This window comes from Drosophila grimshawi, unplaced genomic scaffold (genome assembly GCF_018153295.1).
Source record: "Drosophila grimshawi isolate 15287-2541.00 unplaced genomic scaffold, ASM1815329v1 contig_1377, whole genome shotgun sequence".
Lineage (NCBI taxonomy): Eukaryota > Metazoa > Arthropoda > Insecta > Diptera > Drosophilidae > Drosophila > Drosophila grimshawi.
The window spans coordinates 5,514,225-5,530,072 of NW_025062900.1; the positions used below are offsets into that span (position 1 = coordinate 5,514,225).

General features: G+C 45.2%; 3 protein-coding genes across 4 annotated transcripts; all 3 read right to left on the minus strand.

The window, feature by feature from the left end:
• Nucleotides 1–27: 27 nt before the first annotated feature.
• Nucleotides 28–3,441, minus strand: LOC6561514 (SPRY domain-containing SOCS box protein 3). Of its 2 annotated transcripts, XR_004365128.2 has the most exons (5): nucleotides 2,410–3,441; nucleotides 2,176–2,333; nucleotides 859–1,077; nucleotides 648–791; nucleotides 28–564 (listed from the first exon to the last, which is right to left on the minus strand). XR_004365128.2 is itself a non-coding variant. In XM_001988977.3 (4 exons), the coding sequence occupies exons 1-4, from the start codon at nucleotides 2,834–2,836 to the stop codon at nucleotides 744–746; spliced, it is 852 nt and encodes a 283-aa protein (XP_001989013.1). In that variant the 5' UTR covers nucleotides 2,837–3,441; the 3' UTR covers nucleotides 597–743. The 2 variants fall into 2 exon arrangements, 1 of the variants encoding a protein (XP_001989013.1); XM_001988977.3 differs by lacking the exon at nucleotides 28–564 and having other exon boundaries at nucleotides 597–791.
• A 20-nt stretch (nucleotides 3,442–3,461) lies between these two features.
• On the minus strand, nucleotides 3,462–4,148 carry LOC6561513 (putative cyclin-dependent serine/threonine-protein kinase DDB_G0272797/DDB_G0274007). Its single transcript, XM_001988976.3, has one exon. The coding sequence runs from the start codon at nucleotides 4,125–4,127 to the stop codon at nucleotides 3,462–3,464; it is 666 nt and encodes a 221-aa protein (XP_001989012.1). The 5' UTR covers nucleotides 4,128–4,148.
• A 1,945-nt stretch (nucleotides 4,149–6,093) lies between these two features.
• On the minus strand, nucleotides 6,094–14,114 carry LOC6561570 (collagen alpha-1(IV) chain). The gene is made up of 9 exons (XM_001988975.3): nucleotides 14,052–14,114; nucleotides 13,452–13,549; nucleotides 12,901–12,949; nucleotides 11,905–12,822; nucleotides 11,344–11,840; nucleotides 9,809–11,259; nucleotides 8,769–9,743; nucleotides 7,559–8,703; nucleotides 6,094–7,036 (listed from the first exon to the last, which is right to left on the minus strand). The coding sequence occupies exons 2-9, from the start codon at nucleotides 13,469–13,471 to the stop codon at nucleotides 6,776–6,778; spliced, it is 5,316 nt and encodes a 1,771-aa protein (XP_001989011.1). The 5' UTR covers nucleotides 13,472–13,549; nucleotides 14,052–14,114; the 3' UTR covers nucleotides 6,094–6,775.
• Between the last annotated feature and the right edge of the window lie 1,734 nt (nucleotides 14,115–15,848).

Here is a 15,848-nt window from a genome sequence, read left to right on the forward strand (position 1 = left end):
CTGTTTTGTTTTTTTTTGGTGCTTGAGGCCATATATTTGTTTTCGTATAAGTACTTAAGATATAAAAATATTTACCATTTACAATATTGGAATACATTGATCTTCGTCAAGCTCTTAAGTGCTATTGTTGGAGATCGTATTGGAATGATTACATTTTACATATTTCGACTAGAATTTTGAGAAACTGTTTGTAACTGCAAATGTTTTTCATATACATAAAGATTTATAACATTTATTAAATATTATTAGCTGACTACAAAGAGGCTACCACGAATTCATTTATATTGTACACATTTTTGGGGGTTCCACAAAGTTGAAGCAGCGTGTTTAATTCTTTGACTAGATTTTCACACTCGTACGAAAATATATATATATATATATATATAATATATAGTATAATAATAGATTAGAATTTATGCTTTTAAGGTTGTGTTTTTGGTTTTTGCTTTGCCATCCGTCAGATGCACAAGAATGTTGCCTCTGTCTTATATCACAAATATTGCACCTAATTGGCCTATTACCGGAAACATTTTTGCTACAATTTCAACAACAAAAAAGAAGAAGCTAGAAACAAAATAAAAATGTTGTGAAATTGATTAAGTTCACATTGCATATTATTAAGTACTGCGAAACAAATTGAGATTTACGTGAAATCATTCTTGCCTTCTTCGCTTTTCAACATCATCATGATTAGAGCGTCCCGCAAACTATGGCACAAAACTGAGTTTCACGGGCTCATCGACTTAAGTTTCTAAATCTAAGTTTATCATGTACATGTCATCCCCATTTACCTATAATAAGTATCAGGGATCGTCATAGACACCTCTAAAAGTCACACAATATATCATAGTTGTCTACCTGACGCAGTGGCTCCATATCATCGATCACCTCGCCCAAATATTCACTAATCGACAGGGGCAACTTCAATTTCTCCACATTGCCAGCGGTTCGCAATTTACGCATTATCACCGCCCGACATCGATCCTGCAGATTGACAAACTCACGACGAGCACACTTCAGTGTCATCTCCGTCTTGGCGGCCGTCGAGCAGACAATGGGATAAAGCGGCTCAGTCACCTGCGAGAAAAATATGTTGCAAAGTGTATTTAGTATATTTTAATTTTGCATATTGTATATATATAGTCCCTGCCCAGCAGCGAATGGAATCGCTCATTAGCGAAGGCATTCTGTAACTGATTACCTAGTAATGCTCTTTTTTGCAGAGTTGTACACTAAAGCTACCAAGTCAAGCACAGATGTCTAAATACATATTTCTTAGATGTAATGGTTTCTAATCTGTTTTACTGTCTCCTTCCAATTTGTGTAGTGAAAAAGAAAATATATTTATTTGTTTATGCTTAAAGTTGTTATATATATTCTAGAATAAGTCATGTTGTAAACTTTCTATATTTTGAATATATAAATGATTATATTTTGAATATAAATATGCTATACATTTTTCGGTGTTTGGGGAAATAAAATAGTCTATCTTGGTAAATAGAGTCGAATACAATTCCGTTTACAACCCCTAACGCGTGGTTAAAAAAACATTCTGCAATTCATACTTTCTGCATTACTAAGTAAAATAGTTTATAGAGTTCTTACTTTACTTTAACTGCTTATGAAAAATGAATGAGATGTGTTATGGAATTGAAGCTACAACGACTACAAAGGGTAGATTACGCATCGAATTCTTAAGGGGATCTTTCGGCTGCTTGGACTTTTGAATATGCATTAAAAAAATATATGAAAATATTCTTAATAAGTTTTTTCTTGAAAGATATGCAAATCTAAACACCTGTACTTGCTCAGCATGTAGTTTTTATGCTTATAATAAAGTAAGTGATATAATTTTGTTGGATGCCGATGGAGTAGGTAACTTAGACAGAATAATGGGTTTCTGCTGAACAGATGGAGACGTTAACTAAGAGACGATTATTTGTCTTGGAGCAGATAAATAAAAGTTATTTTTTCTTAATTATTAAATAAGGGAAAATTGCAGTGATAAATTGAAACTGAAATCCTGCTTTAAGGATTATAGCAGAAATGTAAATGGCCTTCAGTTAAAGAGAGCATTATTTGCTGTTGATTAAATTATGCCAAACTGCCTTTTAATTGTATTTAATGTTAATAAATTAATGTTGTGATAAGTTTTAGCTTGTATTTTTCGCTTACCTTATCCAGGCCCCTGAAGGCGACGCCCAGGCACTTGCCATCCTTGTAGTAGGTCAAGGTGCCCTCAATGCCATCGAAGAGGACACCAATTTGTGTGGGATGATTTTCGCGAAAGCGTTTCGTATACAGTAAAGCGACGCCCTTGTGCCAAAGAACGCCTATTGAATGAAAATGCGGAAGATGCGGCAAATAAGTGATAAATATGTGATATGTGAGTATTAATTATTTATTTACCCTTGTGGGAGAGTCCCCATCCGTGCTGATTCTCGCCGAGCATGTTGCGGAAGGCGTTGGCGTGCAGGCGACAGGACTTGGTGCCGATGCCAAACATGATGGAGGTGCCAAAGACACGCTGCGACACATGCAGCTCCCAATAGTAGCGACCATTGTTCAAAGCACGCTTGCCCTGGATGCCGGCGGTGCCCTTGCTCCAATTGGGATGAAAGTGTACGGTGCGAAAATCGGTACCACTCAGCACCACCTCCTTCGAGCGATGACGTTTACTCCACGTCCAATCGTCCTCGACGCCATCCATCAACGGACAGCATTGGATCAATGGACGACCAATTACCATTTGTTTGCCATCTGGTGAACTATTGCGGGGATTTGTGCGACATTGTTGCTGCGTTGGCGACACTTGCTCCAATTCCACGTCAGACATGTTGCCAAAAAATATGTTGCTTGCCAATAACTGATGCCAATAACTGTTGCCAATAACTGTTGCCAATAACTGTTGCCAATAACTGTTGCCAATAACAATGCTTAAAAAACATTCACAGCAAATTTGTTAGTTGAATTGAATTTATTGTTGTAAAAGTCTACTTTGATTTTGTGTCTTTGTTGAATTTGTTGTTGGTTGTTGTTGGCTTTTGTTTGTCGACACTTGAGATGAGTATCAAGAGACTTCTGCTGATGCTAGAGGTGCTGCTTGGAATGGTGCTTGAGCTGCTCCTTGGAATGATGCTTCAGATGGCCCTCAGGCTGCTCCTCCTGTTCCCCTGTCCTATTCGTGCTCCTTTCTCTCTTTTTCCTTTATCTACTCCTGCTCCTCCTTTTGCTTTTATTCCTGCTCTTACTCCTTCTGCTCTTACTTCTGATCCTGCTCCTCCTTCTCTTCCTTCACCTTCTCCTCTTCTTTCTTCTGCTCCTCCTGCTGCTCCTTCTCGTCTACCTATTTTTATTCCTGCTCCACCTTCTTCTCCTCTTCCGTTTTCTGCTCCGCTTCCTCCTCCAAATGCTTGACTTGCTGCTGCTGCTGCTGCTGCTGTTCCGTATAATTTCTGTTCCTACAGATGACTTGTTATCAAGTGCTGCTCCTCAGGTTGCAATTGCTGCTCCAGTTGTTCCTCTTCTTGCTCCCACTGCTGCACCTCTAACTGCTCTGACTGCTGCTGCTGCTCTTCCTCCTCCAACTGCTCCTCCTCCAACAGCTGCTCCTCCAGTTGCTCCTCCTGCGAAGGTGACAATGAAGCGTAACCGCTGCTCAACGAACTTGTACTCCGACTCTGATAGCTATAATTGAGTGGATAAGTGCTTCTGGGTAAGAGATGATGATGCTGCTGCTGCTGCTGTTCCAGGCTGCGTTTGAGCTGGCGTCGATTGCGACGCAACTGTTTGTAATCCTGTTCGGCGCCACCGTTCGTGTGCAGCTGCAAATGGAAATGATGGCGACAATAGCCTTGCGGACTGTGCGCACAGAAGCGACACGCCTCCAGATTAACGCCCACACCCAGCGGCAGGATCGGCTCCAAGATGCGACGCTTTTGCCTCCGCTTGATCTGCTCCAGCTCCAGATGCTCCAAGTGTTGGTGGGCCTTACGATCGCCCACAGTTTCGGCGACCTCCTGCAGCAGGCGTGCGTTCCGCGGAAAGCATCTGTCGTGGATGTGCAACACCAGACGTTGGCAGTAGAGGCACAGCGATTGGAATAACAACAACAGCACGATAATCATATAGGAATCTCTCTCTCTCTCTCTATATATATATATATATATATATATATGTGGGGGTAGCGGTTCTCTCTATATATCTATGTATATATATACAGTAGGTTGGGGGAGGCGGGTGCGCTGGGAGGTGGGGCGAATTGGTGCTTTACTATATGCTTTCTTTTTGTTTTTGTTGGGGGTTGCTTGGTGCTTCCGGTTTGTAGGTTTTTCCACTTTCAACTCTGTTCAACTAGTTCTAATTAATTTTAACTATTATTTCACTTGTTATGCACTACTCTTTCTTTTTCCGTTTTCTTTCCATATTTTTGCCTACTTTTCTTGTATTTCTTTTGTTGTCCAACTGTTTTTCGTTGCTCCAACTCCTTATCGCAAGACCCAACCGATTTTCTGGGCACTCCGCACTCTCTCTCTGCACTCCGCACTCGCCAATGTCTCGCTGTGTTCTGTTCTCATTTTACCAATTTGAATCCCAATCAGCTCTACTACCCCTATTTTATACACACATACACACACATATATAAATATATATATATGTATATATATCCACTCACAGCTGGAACGTTCTTTTATTTTGTACCCACCACCAATTGGAATTTATTTTTTAGTGTTTTGCGGCAGACATATCATTATCATATGTTAACGTCTGTTCCACCCCCTCTGCCTCCAACCACCCCCGCCCACCACTCCACCACCCCCTGGGCAGCAGCCCTTGGTTGACATGCGCACAAGTGCCTAGTGGTGTGCCTAGTCCAGAATAACAATCAAGTGGTGAATTTCACTCGTTTCGTATCGTTTTTGAATAGCGCGCTCGATTTAAACTTGCTTTTCATACTCTGTTAACGCCATGTATAGGAGTATATTGGGGTTGTGCAATGTCCGTGATGCGTGAGACTTGAGACAAAATAGGTGGCAAGAAAATCGATAAAAGGCTATCATTGCAAATCGATAAGACCACATATCGCCCATAAATTTAAAATTATAGCTTAGAGTCATCAAATGTATAAAGTATTTTAGAAGTAGTTCCCTTAAAAATCGATAAAATCATAGATCTCACACAATTTGAAAGCTAAGCCCATAAAGTCCGAAAATTTGGGTGGTATATTGCTAGTTACACAACTAAAAAAGCGAAAAGATCTTTTCAAATGACTGCAACGTTCTCATTTGTTCTCTTTCGTGCTTTTTTTACCACTAACCCATCCCAACCCCATTCAAGCTTAAACCATCCCCCAGCTGATTAGTATGCAGATTTAGTTTGAATATCAAACAAATATCATAAATTGTACTTTACACAGAATTTGTATTTGTTTTTGATAAGATTTATCTATATTATATAGACTTAGATCGATCCGCCTTCTTTAAGTTGTGTGGTCATTGAGTTCAAGGCATTTACCGATTTTATGCAAATGTGTGTAACAGGCAGAAGAAACCATCTACGATCACATAAAGTATATATATTCTTGAGCAGGATTAACTGACGAGTCGTTAAAGCCATGGCCGTCTGTAAGATCCAGCTGATCTCGGAGACCGTAAGAGACAGGGACTTCAGATTTGGAATATAGGCTCTCATATACCACGCGCAGATCAGCTTTGCTTAATTTAATCGATAACTGCATCCATTAGCGATACATATCGATTTCCGATAGCAATGAAAGCTATAATAAGGCTGTGCCTTGCATTAGATATATAATATACGCTGTTATATTAATGATCAGCTGATTTTAAATGGGAAACTGGAATAAAATGTTTAACAACTGGTTTCAGGTTATCACGTAGCATTTTTAATTGTTAACTTGAAAAAGAAAGAAAAGTTGCTAAATATTTTTGCTGCATTACTTATGCATTCATTATATAAAATTCATTAGTTTTGACAAGGCGAAAATTGAGTTTGATTTTTTGTTGGCAGTTTGATAAATCTGAAAAAATATATTTGACGCATGTTCAAATATTGTTTAAGAAGCATAATACTTGATTCTCACTTGAACGGTAAATACGAGTTTTATGAAATTGATTTATTGTCTGACTATTTTTTACCATTTTTTTTTGGCTTTTGTATTTGAGTTGTGTATTTCGAAAGAGTTTTGCTAGCACACAGTTGGGATATGTAAAAAAAATAAATTTGCGAATATTATTTGGCTTTTGAATCATGCATTTCGTGTGGAACAAAATGTGGCAAGCATAGTTCGCAGGATGGGGCAGAGCAGGATAAGGCAGAGTTGGGGTATTCGGGTATTTGGAGTCGTGTGCTGCTAGCCAAAATAAGTATAAGTATTATTATGTAAAGGTAGTTTTGTTTTTGTTTTTTTTTTTGTTTTTTTTTTTACATATTACCAGGCTAGTTTATTTGTTGTCACTTAACTTAAATAGCAGTTTACATGTTATTTAATGGCAGATACAAAAGATGGCATCAGGCGCCGCTTAACCTCGGTGCGGTACAGCATATTTCATTGGTTTGGTTTTGGTTCTTTTTTTGGTTAGTTTAAGGAATTTGGTAGCAGTGTTGGTTCTAGTTTTGCTTTTGAATGTGTTGTTGTGTGTGTGTTTGTTTGTGTGTTTGTTTGTTTTTGTGTGTGTGTATATTGTTCGTTGGTTTAGTTTAGGTATTAGATTTAGATTAAAATTATTAGGTGTGGTCCGTCCGACCCGAACCCCGCTTATGACGAGTTCTTCATACAGACATGACACCTGGAGACGCGAGACAGTAGATTGCCCGCCTTGATTGTCTGCTGCTCGGGCCGCGAGAACTGATCGCCATCCTCCAACGTGACCATCCAGAAGCTCGTCATCGTCTCATAGAAATGGCAGTGTCCCTTAGCCCCATTGCACTCAATGAACGGTGTGGCCCGGAAGTCCTCCAAGCAGGAGCCAGGCGATTGGAGCGCCTGTCCACCGCCCCCATTGCCAACGGCCGTGTGCTAGAGAATTGTTCAAATTTCGATTGGGATTATTATCAGTTATCGAAGGTATCCAGGCTAGGAAATCGATTTAATCGATAATCGCAAATCGATAAGACCACATATCGACCACAATTTTAAAGCCACAGTTATCAAAATTGGTTGGCGATATCGGAAATGACTATATCTTCCATATATTCAGAGCCATCAAGTTTTGAGGGTATATTAACGGTAAACCCTTTGAAGTATCGATAAAAGATTTAAAGCAATATTTCAGCCAATATCTTTCGCAATTTTGGAGATAAAGCTACCAAATTTGGCAATTAACCTACTAGCAAACTGCTCCAACATTTTTTTCAGGCTCAAATTTGGAAGCGAAATTTTAAGGATAGATTTATAGAAATTTCCTGTAAGGCTTGGTATTTCTTGGCTGCGCTGTGGCAACTGTTATCAGATACTATTACTTATTGGTAGCAGAGTATTTTGCAGTCGGTTAGGTCCAACTGTTATTTTTTTTTAATGTGGTTCTAAATCGTTACTTACCATGAGGAAACTGTAGCCGAACCATAGGCTCTCCCAGCCATTGGGGCAGTCGGGTATCGCCTGCGACTGGCTGTGCACGGCAATCACATTGGCTGGCGCCTCGCAGACAACGCAGCGTGAAATATATTTGCGGATCTCGTTATCGTTGACCGGCATCATCGGAATGGATGCCGATGTGGATAGCCAGAAGCTTCTGTCGTTACGCGACGCATAGTTGCATACGTTGTTCTGTCCGCAGGACAGCACCGGCAGTGTGGAGAAGTGCTGCACACACGAGCCGGGCTGGCCGAGATCCTGATTATGCGAATAATCATTGCCATCGACATAGAGCAGTGAGTAGCCCGTCCATAATTCGATGTGACCCGCCGCACATTGTGGCACCTGAACGCTTTGGCTGTGACGCGTCACCAGTATACCGGTCAGATAGTCCTGGGCACCGCTGTACGACTGGCCGGGCTCACCCTTGTAACCGATGGCACCAACAGCACCCGCATAACCCTTCTGTCCTTGTTCGCCACGTTCGCCCTTGATGCCGGGGTGACCGACAGCGCCGGATAGACCGATGGCACCACGTTCACCCTTCTCGCCACGTTCACCTTGGATGCCAATCAGACCAGTGGCACCCGGTGGTCCAATCTCTCCCTTTTGTCCATTGTGACCGGGATTGCCGGGTTCACCCTTTGGTCCGGGCGGTGACAACAGGCCAGGCTCACCCTTAATGCCACGTGCACCAGGCTGACCGTTGTAGCCATCACGGCCCTTGAGTCCGGCCAAACCCTTCTCGCCCACTGGACCCGGGCGTCCTGGTTGACCATCCATGCCAGGCATGCCCATATTACCTTTGAGACCAGTCAGACCAATCCGACCAGGTGCTCCAGCCATGCCTCTGTCACCCTTGTCGCCCTTTTGTCCCTCGAAGCCAGCGACGCCGCGCTCACCCTTGAGTCCGGGAAAACCGGCCTCTCCCTTTAGGCCGGGCACACCATTAAAGCCAGCACTGCCATCAATGCCAGGCGTACCAGTCATACCACGTTCACCTTTCATACCGGTCGGACCGATGGGTCCGGGTAGACCAACGAGACCAGCGTTGCCAGCCAGGCCGGGCAAGCCACGATCGCCCTTCATGCCACGTGGTCCAGTTGCACCTAAAGTTGAATTTGCAATTTGCATACAATGTGTCCAATGTGTCAATGCTAATGATGAACAATACCTTCACGTCCAGATTTGCCATTACGTCCGGGCAGACCCTTCTCGCCCTTGACAATGGGGCCAGGTGCTCCAGGCTCACCATGCAAGCCCATATCACCCTTTGATCCAGGTAAGCCAGGCAGGCCAGCAATGCCAGAGGGTCCGGTTAGGCCATGCTCTCCCTTCTCGCCTGGATAGCCAACTGGTCCTTGGTTGCCCTTGATACCCTGAAGTCCGGGCCGGCCGGGCAGGCCATCGCTGCCGCGGATACCCTTCTCACCCCTCAGATCCAGCATGTTGACTTGGGTGGCTGGTCCCCTCGGACCCCGTTCGCCCTTGTCACCCTTTGCGCCAGTTTCGCCGGGATATCCTTGTCGGCCCGTCAGACCCATGACACCCTTTGCGCCAGCGGCACCAGCTAGCCCACGCTCGCCCTTGTTGCCCTTGGGACCGGCGTAGCCTGTAGCGCCACGACTGCCTTGGGGTCCGGGCTGACCATCATTGCCAGGACCGCCAGTCAGGCCCGGCTGTCCGGCAATACCTTTGTCACCCTTTGGTCCACTTGCGCCCGGAAAGCCAGCATCACCCTTTTCACCCGGCCGTCCATTTTGTCCATCGAGGCCGTCACGTCCAGCGTTGCCCTTCTCACCCGGTGCACCGGGCCGTCCATGTATGGGTAGAGCAGCCAGTCCCTTCTCGCCAATCATACCTGGCAATCCGACCGGTCCATCCTGGCCGCGTAGTCCGGACAGACCGGGCTCACCCTTCTCTCCCTTTTCGGAAGCATCGCCTGGCTCGCCCTGTGGTCCCTCGAAGCCCGGCAGGCCCTGGTCACCTTTCTCGCCCATATAGCCATCGGAGCCGTTTTGGCCGGGTTGACCCTGTGGACCGGTGTCACCCTTAAAACCCCTAATACCGGGTGGTCCGGGTGCACCACGGGCGCCAGTCAGGCCATCGTTGCCAGTCAAACCCCTCTCACCCTTGTCTCCCTTCATTCCTAAAATCGAACAATGGTGAAGATTATTAGACGGAGCACAATTTACGTTGAAGCCATCAACTTACCAGGAATACCAGCTGAACCGAGAGGACCACGCTGGCCCATGCCACCGGCAGGACCGGTGAAGCCTTTCTGACCATCGTTGCCTGGTGCTCCGCGCTCACCTTTGATGCCTGGCATACCAACGAGACCGGGCATACCAACCTCGCCCTTGGCACCGTCACGTCCCTGAACACCATCGATGCCGGGACTACCGGGTGGGCCGGGACGTCCTTCGGGACCAACTGGGCCCGGTTCACCCTTGGCACCGACCAGGCCAGTCCGGCCTGGTGAACCAGCGGAACCGGCATCACCCTTCTCGCCTGGATAACCCGGATTGCCATCCGGTCCGACACGGCCGGTAGCTCCAACGACGCCGCGATCGCCCTTCTCGCCAATCAAACCATCGCGACCTTGTGGGCCACGTGGTCCCGCCACAGTGATGCCTTGCTCTCCCTTTTGTCCACGCTCGCCATTGCGACCCGGCGGTCCACGGACTCCATCCTTGCCATCGCTACCAGGCGTACCATATTGGCCGGGATTGCCCTTGTCGCCGCGTTGTCCGGTCAAGCCGCGTGGTCCAACATTACCGACTGGTCCTTGAGGTCCCATTGCGCCTTTCTCGCCGGGCAGGCCATGTTCACCCTTCTGGCCCATTTCACCGCTGGGTCCGGGCATGCCAGTGTTGCCACGCTCACCCTTGTTACCCTTGAGCGGCACCTTCAGTTCGCTTGCGGCGCATGTGCCCGGTTCGCCCTTCAATCCAGAATAGCCCGTGGAGCCCTTGTCACCCTTAATGCCATCGTAGCCAGCACGACCAGGTTCGCCCTTGATGCTTATACCATCGACACCATTGAAGCCGCGTAGACCATCGCTGCCAGGCGCACCATCATTACCAGGCTGACCGGCATAGCCCATATCGCCCTTCACTCCCATTTCGCCCTTGAGGCCAGGAGCGCCGTTATTTCCATTCTCACCGGGTTCACCCTTCACGCCGGATGCACCGGGATATCCTTGCTCGCCCTTCTGTCCCCTCTCCGGCTTGATCAGGCTGAGGTCCTCAAGGCAAGAATCACCCTTGGGACCCATCGATCCGGGTACACCCGGATAGCCTTCCTCTCCCTTCATACCCTGGGGTCCGTCTAGTCCAGTTATGCCATCTTCACCACGATCGCCTTGGTAGCCGCGCTCACCGGTTGGTCCACGCTCGCCAGGATTGCCAGGCATGCCGGGGACGCCATGTTCACCTTTATCTCCCTTCAGTCCAGGTGGACACAACGAGCACTTGCCACCCACATCACCCTTAGGGCCCATGTCACCTTTCTCGCCATGATTGCCAGGGCGACCGTCTTCACCCTTTTGTCCGGGACTACCAGCGCGACCTGGTATGCCAGGTCGGCCCAATTTCGAATCGCCGGGCACACCGCGCTCACCCATAAAGCCACGTTCTCCCTTGCTGCCTTTTTGGCCGGGGGATCTGGGAATTCAACAAAAAACAAATAGTCACATAAAACCAATCGCATTTTATGAAAGGGAGCAAAGGTTGCCAGTGGTCACTTACCCGGGTTGTCCATCATCTCCTTTAGGTCCTTGGATACCGTGGCCTGGCATACCATCCTCGCCATTTTGTCCTTCAGGTCCTGGAGGGCCATTGTGTCCAATTGGTCCTTTAGGACCCGAGGGGCCTAATCGGCCAGCGTTACCCTTCTCACCCTTTTGTCCCGGAGGTCCTTCGTTGCCCGGATTGCCGGCCAAGCCGGGGCCACCTTTGGGACCCATGTAGCCTTTCTGTCCTTGTGGTCCATCCATGCCGTCCAAGCCCTTTGGACCGGGCTGACCAGCATAGCCACGAGGTCCCTTTGGTCCGCTTGGGCCCGGTTGCCCACGTCCACCGCCCGGCGGTCCTTGGGGTCCAACCAGACCACGATCTCCCGGCTTTCCATCACGTCCCGGCTCACCTTTCACACCCGACTGACCGGGCAGGCCATTCAAACCGTTCTCGCCACGATCTCCCTTTTGTCCAAGCGGTCCGGGGGGACCAAAGTTACCTTGACGACCCTAAAAAAAAAAGACGGAGACGTTTGCACTTGAATCCTCTTGGCTTCGGTTGGAGACGACTTACTCTTTCACCAGCGCCGCCAGGCAAGCCTTTTTCACCCTTTCGTCCATCGTGTCCTGGCTCACCAGCCGGTCCTAGACCGCCCTTAAGGCCCATCGGTCCCATTTCACCCTTCTGGCCGACATCACCGCGCTGACCGACGACCGTGTCAGTGCCGTGGGCTGGCAGCCTTGGTGCCGGATCTCCCTTTTCGCCCTTCTCGCCTTGCTTGCCAGCCAGTGGTATGGCAAAGCAGGCGGCACCCTTGTCACCCTTGATGCCGCGATCACCACGTAGTCCGGGCGGTCCATATGGACCCGAATCACCGCGTTCTCCCTTCTCACCGCGTTCGCCCTCCGGGCCGGCGGGGCCGGGACGACCTGCATGGCCAGGATCACCCTTCTCACCCTTGGCATAGTCACCGTTCTCCTTGGCCGGATCACCTTTCTCGCCCTTGATGCCGGGACCGCCGGGAAAACCGCGTGGTCCGGGCATACCATCCAGACCGGGTACGCCGAGCAGACCCTGTTTGCCCTCGCAGCCATCCTTGCCACTTGTACCGGGATTACCGGGTGTACCGGGTGTACCGGATAAACCGCGCAAACCCGGCATACCGGGTACACCGGGCATGCCACTTTCACCTTTGTCGCCACGTGCTCCATATGGTCCCGGATCACCCTTTTGGCCCTTGTCACCGGGCGGTCCCTCGGGACCGGCATATCCCTTCAAACCCGTGATACCGATCGGACCCTCGGGCCCGGGCAGGCCACGATTGCCCTTCTCCGCAATGCACTTGGGCACACAGCCCCTGCCCGCCGTACAATTCTTGGCCGAATCAACAATATCGTAACTCTCGTCCATCGAGTATGCTACTCGTGAATCGTCTCTCTGGCGCACATTCTCATATATTGATCCCGATGTGCCCGATTGCTTCCAAAATTGCTGCAAAAAACATTCGCATGAATTCATTTTTCATTAATTAATTAATTAATTAATAAGTAATAAAAAATTGATTCTTACAGCGTTTGTACTAAAAACCGCTCCAGCAAACACAGCGGCGAACAGCAGCCTGTAAAAAAAAAACAAAAGCAGAAAGAAATCAAGCGAAATTGTCAAAAGTTCAGTTAAGGCTTATTCAAAAGTAAAAAAAAATAAGCAGCTTAGTTTTTTAGTTTTTTTTTTCTTTGATAACGTCATGCTTTGCAGCAATATTGGTCAAGTCGCTTATCTCAAAAGAGTGTACGTGTGTGTGTGTGTTTGTGTGCAACGAAGAGAGTGAACGTGATCGCCGCTCCCTTAAGCAGCGTTGTTCTCTACTACGCTGTGCGCACTCTCTTTTTCGTGCAGCACACACACACACACACATACGCACTTCGCTGCGCGCACTAGATTCGCAATATTTGAAGGGCATTGGAACTGAACATACAATTAGTTACAGTTGCGAGAGCATTGTATGTGATATAAATTGATTTTCATTTTGGATACTTTAAAAGTATTGGCAAAACATATTATATTTTATCGTTTCTAATTGTATTTAGTTAACAAAAAAGAATAAATAAATATTTACTCACCGCTTCCAGTGGGGCAACATAATGCCCTCTGCACTTTGGCTGCACAGTTATTTCCTGCTGTCCTCGTTGACTTAAAATTTAATGTTGCCGTCGATGGTCTGAAAGGCAAAAAAGTAGGCACTTTATTTTTTTGTCACCTGTCAAAAATTTTCTCATCACTCCCATAAACTAAAAATTCTACAAAAAGCTTGTTACTCGATAGTAATATTATTTTTTCTTTTAGTTTTCAAAAATGTCTATGAAATTTACTAGTTTTATTGTTGAATTTTAATATATATGTTTTATTTCAAGTTCAGGCAACAAGCACGTTACAGTTTTGAAGTCACTGTGATTGCCTAAATTAAAGAGTTTGCTGTAAAATATAATGTTACATTTGAAATTATTTAAATCTGTTTGATTTCATGCAAAGCGCACGTTACAGTTTGAGAGTAACAATTGACTAAACCGAATTTTTATTCCTTTTTGAAGATTTTATTTCCTATAATGATTTTACAGGAATAATTTCAGTTAATTTTTCTTTTTATTTATTTTTTGTGACAACGAGTATTTGACGATTGTAGTTATTAATTTGTTCGATTTTTGAGGTTGGTAGTGGCTTACGGTAAACTGATCCAACTGAATGGATCGAGTGGATCAAGCGTACTGAACTGAAAAACACGACCGAAATGCTCCGAGCGAAACACAAACAAAGCACACCAACCAACCAGCTAGCCGAGAGCCACAAGACTAAAGGCCCCAAGACTCAAGAGACTCAAGCAAAACGCAGAGAGGCCAGCCTACTACTTACTCGAGAAGACGGAACACGACTAATTATAGTATAAGCTTCAGCCAGCCAAAAACCAAACAGCGATCGCCCGATCGTTGTGCCGAAGTAAAAACGAACGATAAACGATTCGCTCGGCGCACACGTACGCTATCCATGTCGTCTGTGTGAGCTGTGCGCGTGCCTGTGTGCCTGTGTGTGTATGTGTGTGTGTGTGTGTGTGTTTGTGTGTGTAGAACGGATGGGCGACACAAATACATGCACGAATATGTAGCAACCATTTAAAATCCCAAGCAGGCAGCTCTAACCTAACTAGAATACGAATATGAATACGAATATGAATATGAATATGAATATGAATGAAACTTTGTAGATAAGTCTGAAACTAAGTTGCTACTCTTTGTTCATCTTATTGTTGTTGTGGGGGGTTGATATGAGGATGGAGTTATTAGTTTTTTTTCCAGTTGGATATATATTAATCGGCCTCTATTTCCCCGTTTAGTTAGAGCACCTACTACTAACAGAATGCTCAGCAAGAAGTCGGTTGGGGCTGATAGCCCCAATTGTAAGATCGGGCACATGAGTTCCGTTATTGCCACGCCATTGACGCTTCTGATAGAGCACACGATCCGGCTCGATTTTGTAGCTTCTTGTGCTAATTTTCAAGACGAGCTTGTTTGTTGCTTGAGAGATGCACTTACAAAAATCAAATGTGCTCAGTTTGAGTTTGAGTAACTTACGTAATTGCATTGGGGAATAACTGGCTGAGGGATTTTAAGATGTTACTTACATATATGTTTGATTTACCAAGGACTTATTCTATAGATATAGTTCTATTGTTCAAAATTGTCAGAGTACATCCATTTTTTGAGAATCTTTTTTTTTTATAGGTACAATTAAAAATTAATGTTAAAGTTTGCCTAAAGCTTGTTTAAAGACTTTCCATTTGATTTTAAATGATTGCATATCATGGAATTATCTTCGCTTATAATGCTTGTATTCTAATTTTATTATTACAGTGTATAGTTTTGAGTTTTATTTTTTTTTAAGAGGTTTTCAGTCAAGGCAAGCTCAGATAAGGCTTGAAGGTTTTTTGGGGATCTCTGATCTTTAAAAAATATAGCATTATACGTGTGATTATGTTAGGATTTTTTTTTTTTTTTTTTGTGATACAAAAACAGTTCCGTAAGAATTAAATGATATGTGCAAAAAAGTCGATCAATTTATTGAAAATTTACTTATGAAATTAACTATTGAACAAAATAAATTAGTTGAAAATAATTGTTGTTTTACTATTATCATTATTATTTTTTATAAAAATTAAGTTACAATGTCGTCAAAATAATATTAATCCTGAGTCACAGGATCAAAGCAAGCAACACATTCCGCAAATTCAGAGAATCTCCAACCAAACTCATTAAGCGAATAGACTAATTTCTTTGTGCTTTGTTACATGCGATTTATTGACAAACTATACACAATACACAACGTACAACACACAATATTGAGACTAGTGGGTCGTGTACCAAAATCGACTTCGACATTAATCTTGAGCAACGCACAAGAGCCATGATTGTGTTTGTTTTTTGGGGTTGGACTTGGTTTCGTTTCAAAACTGACATCAACAAGTAGAC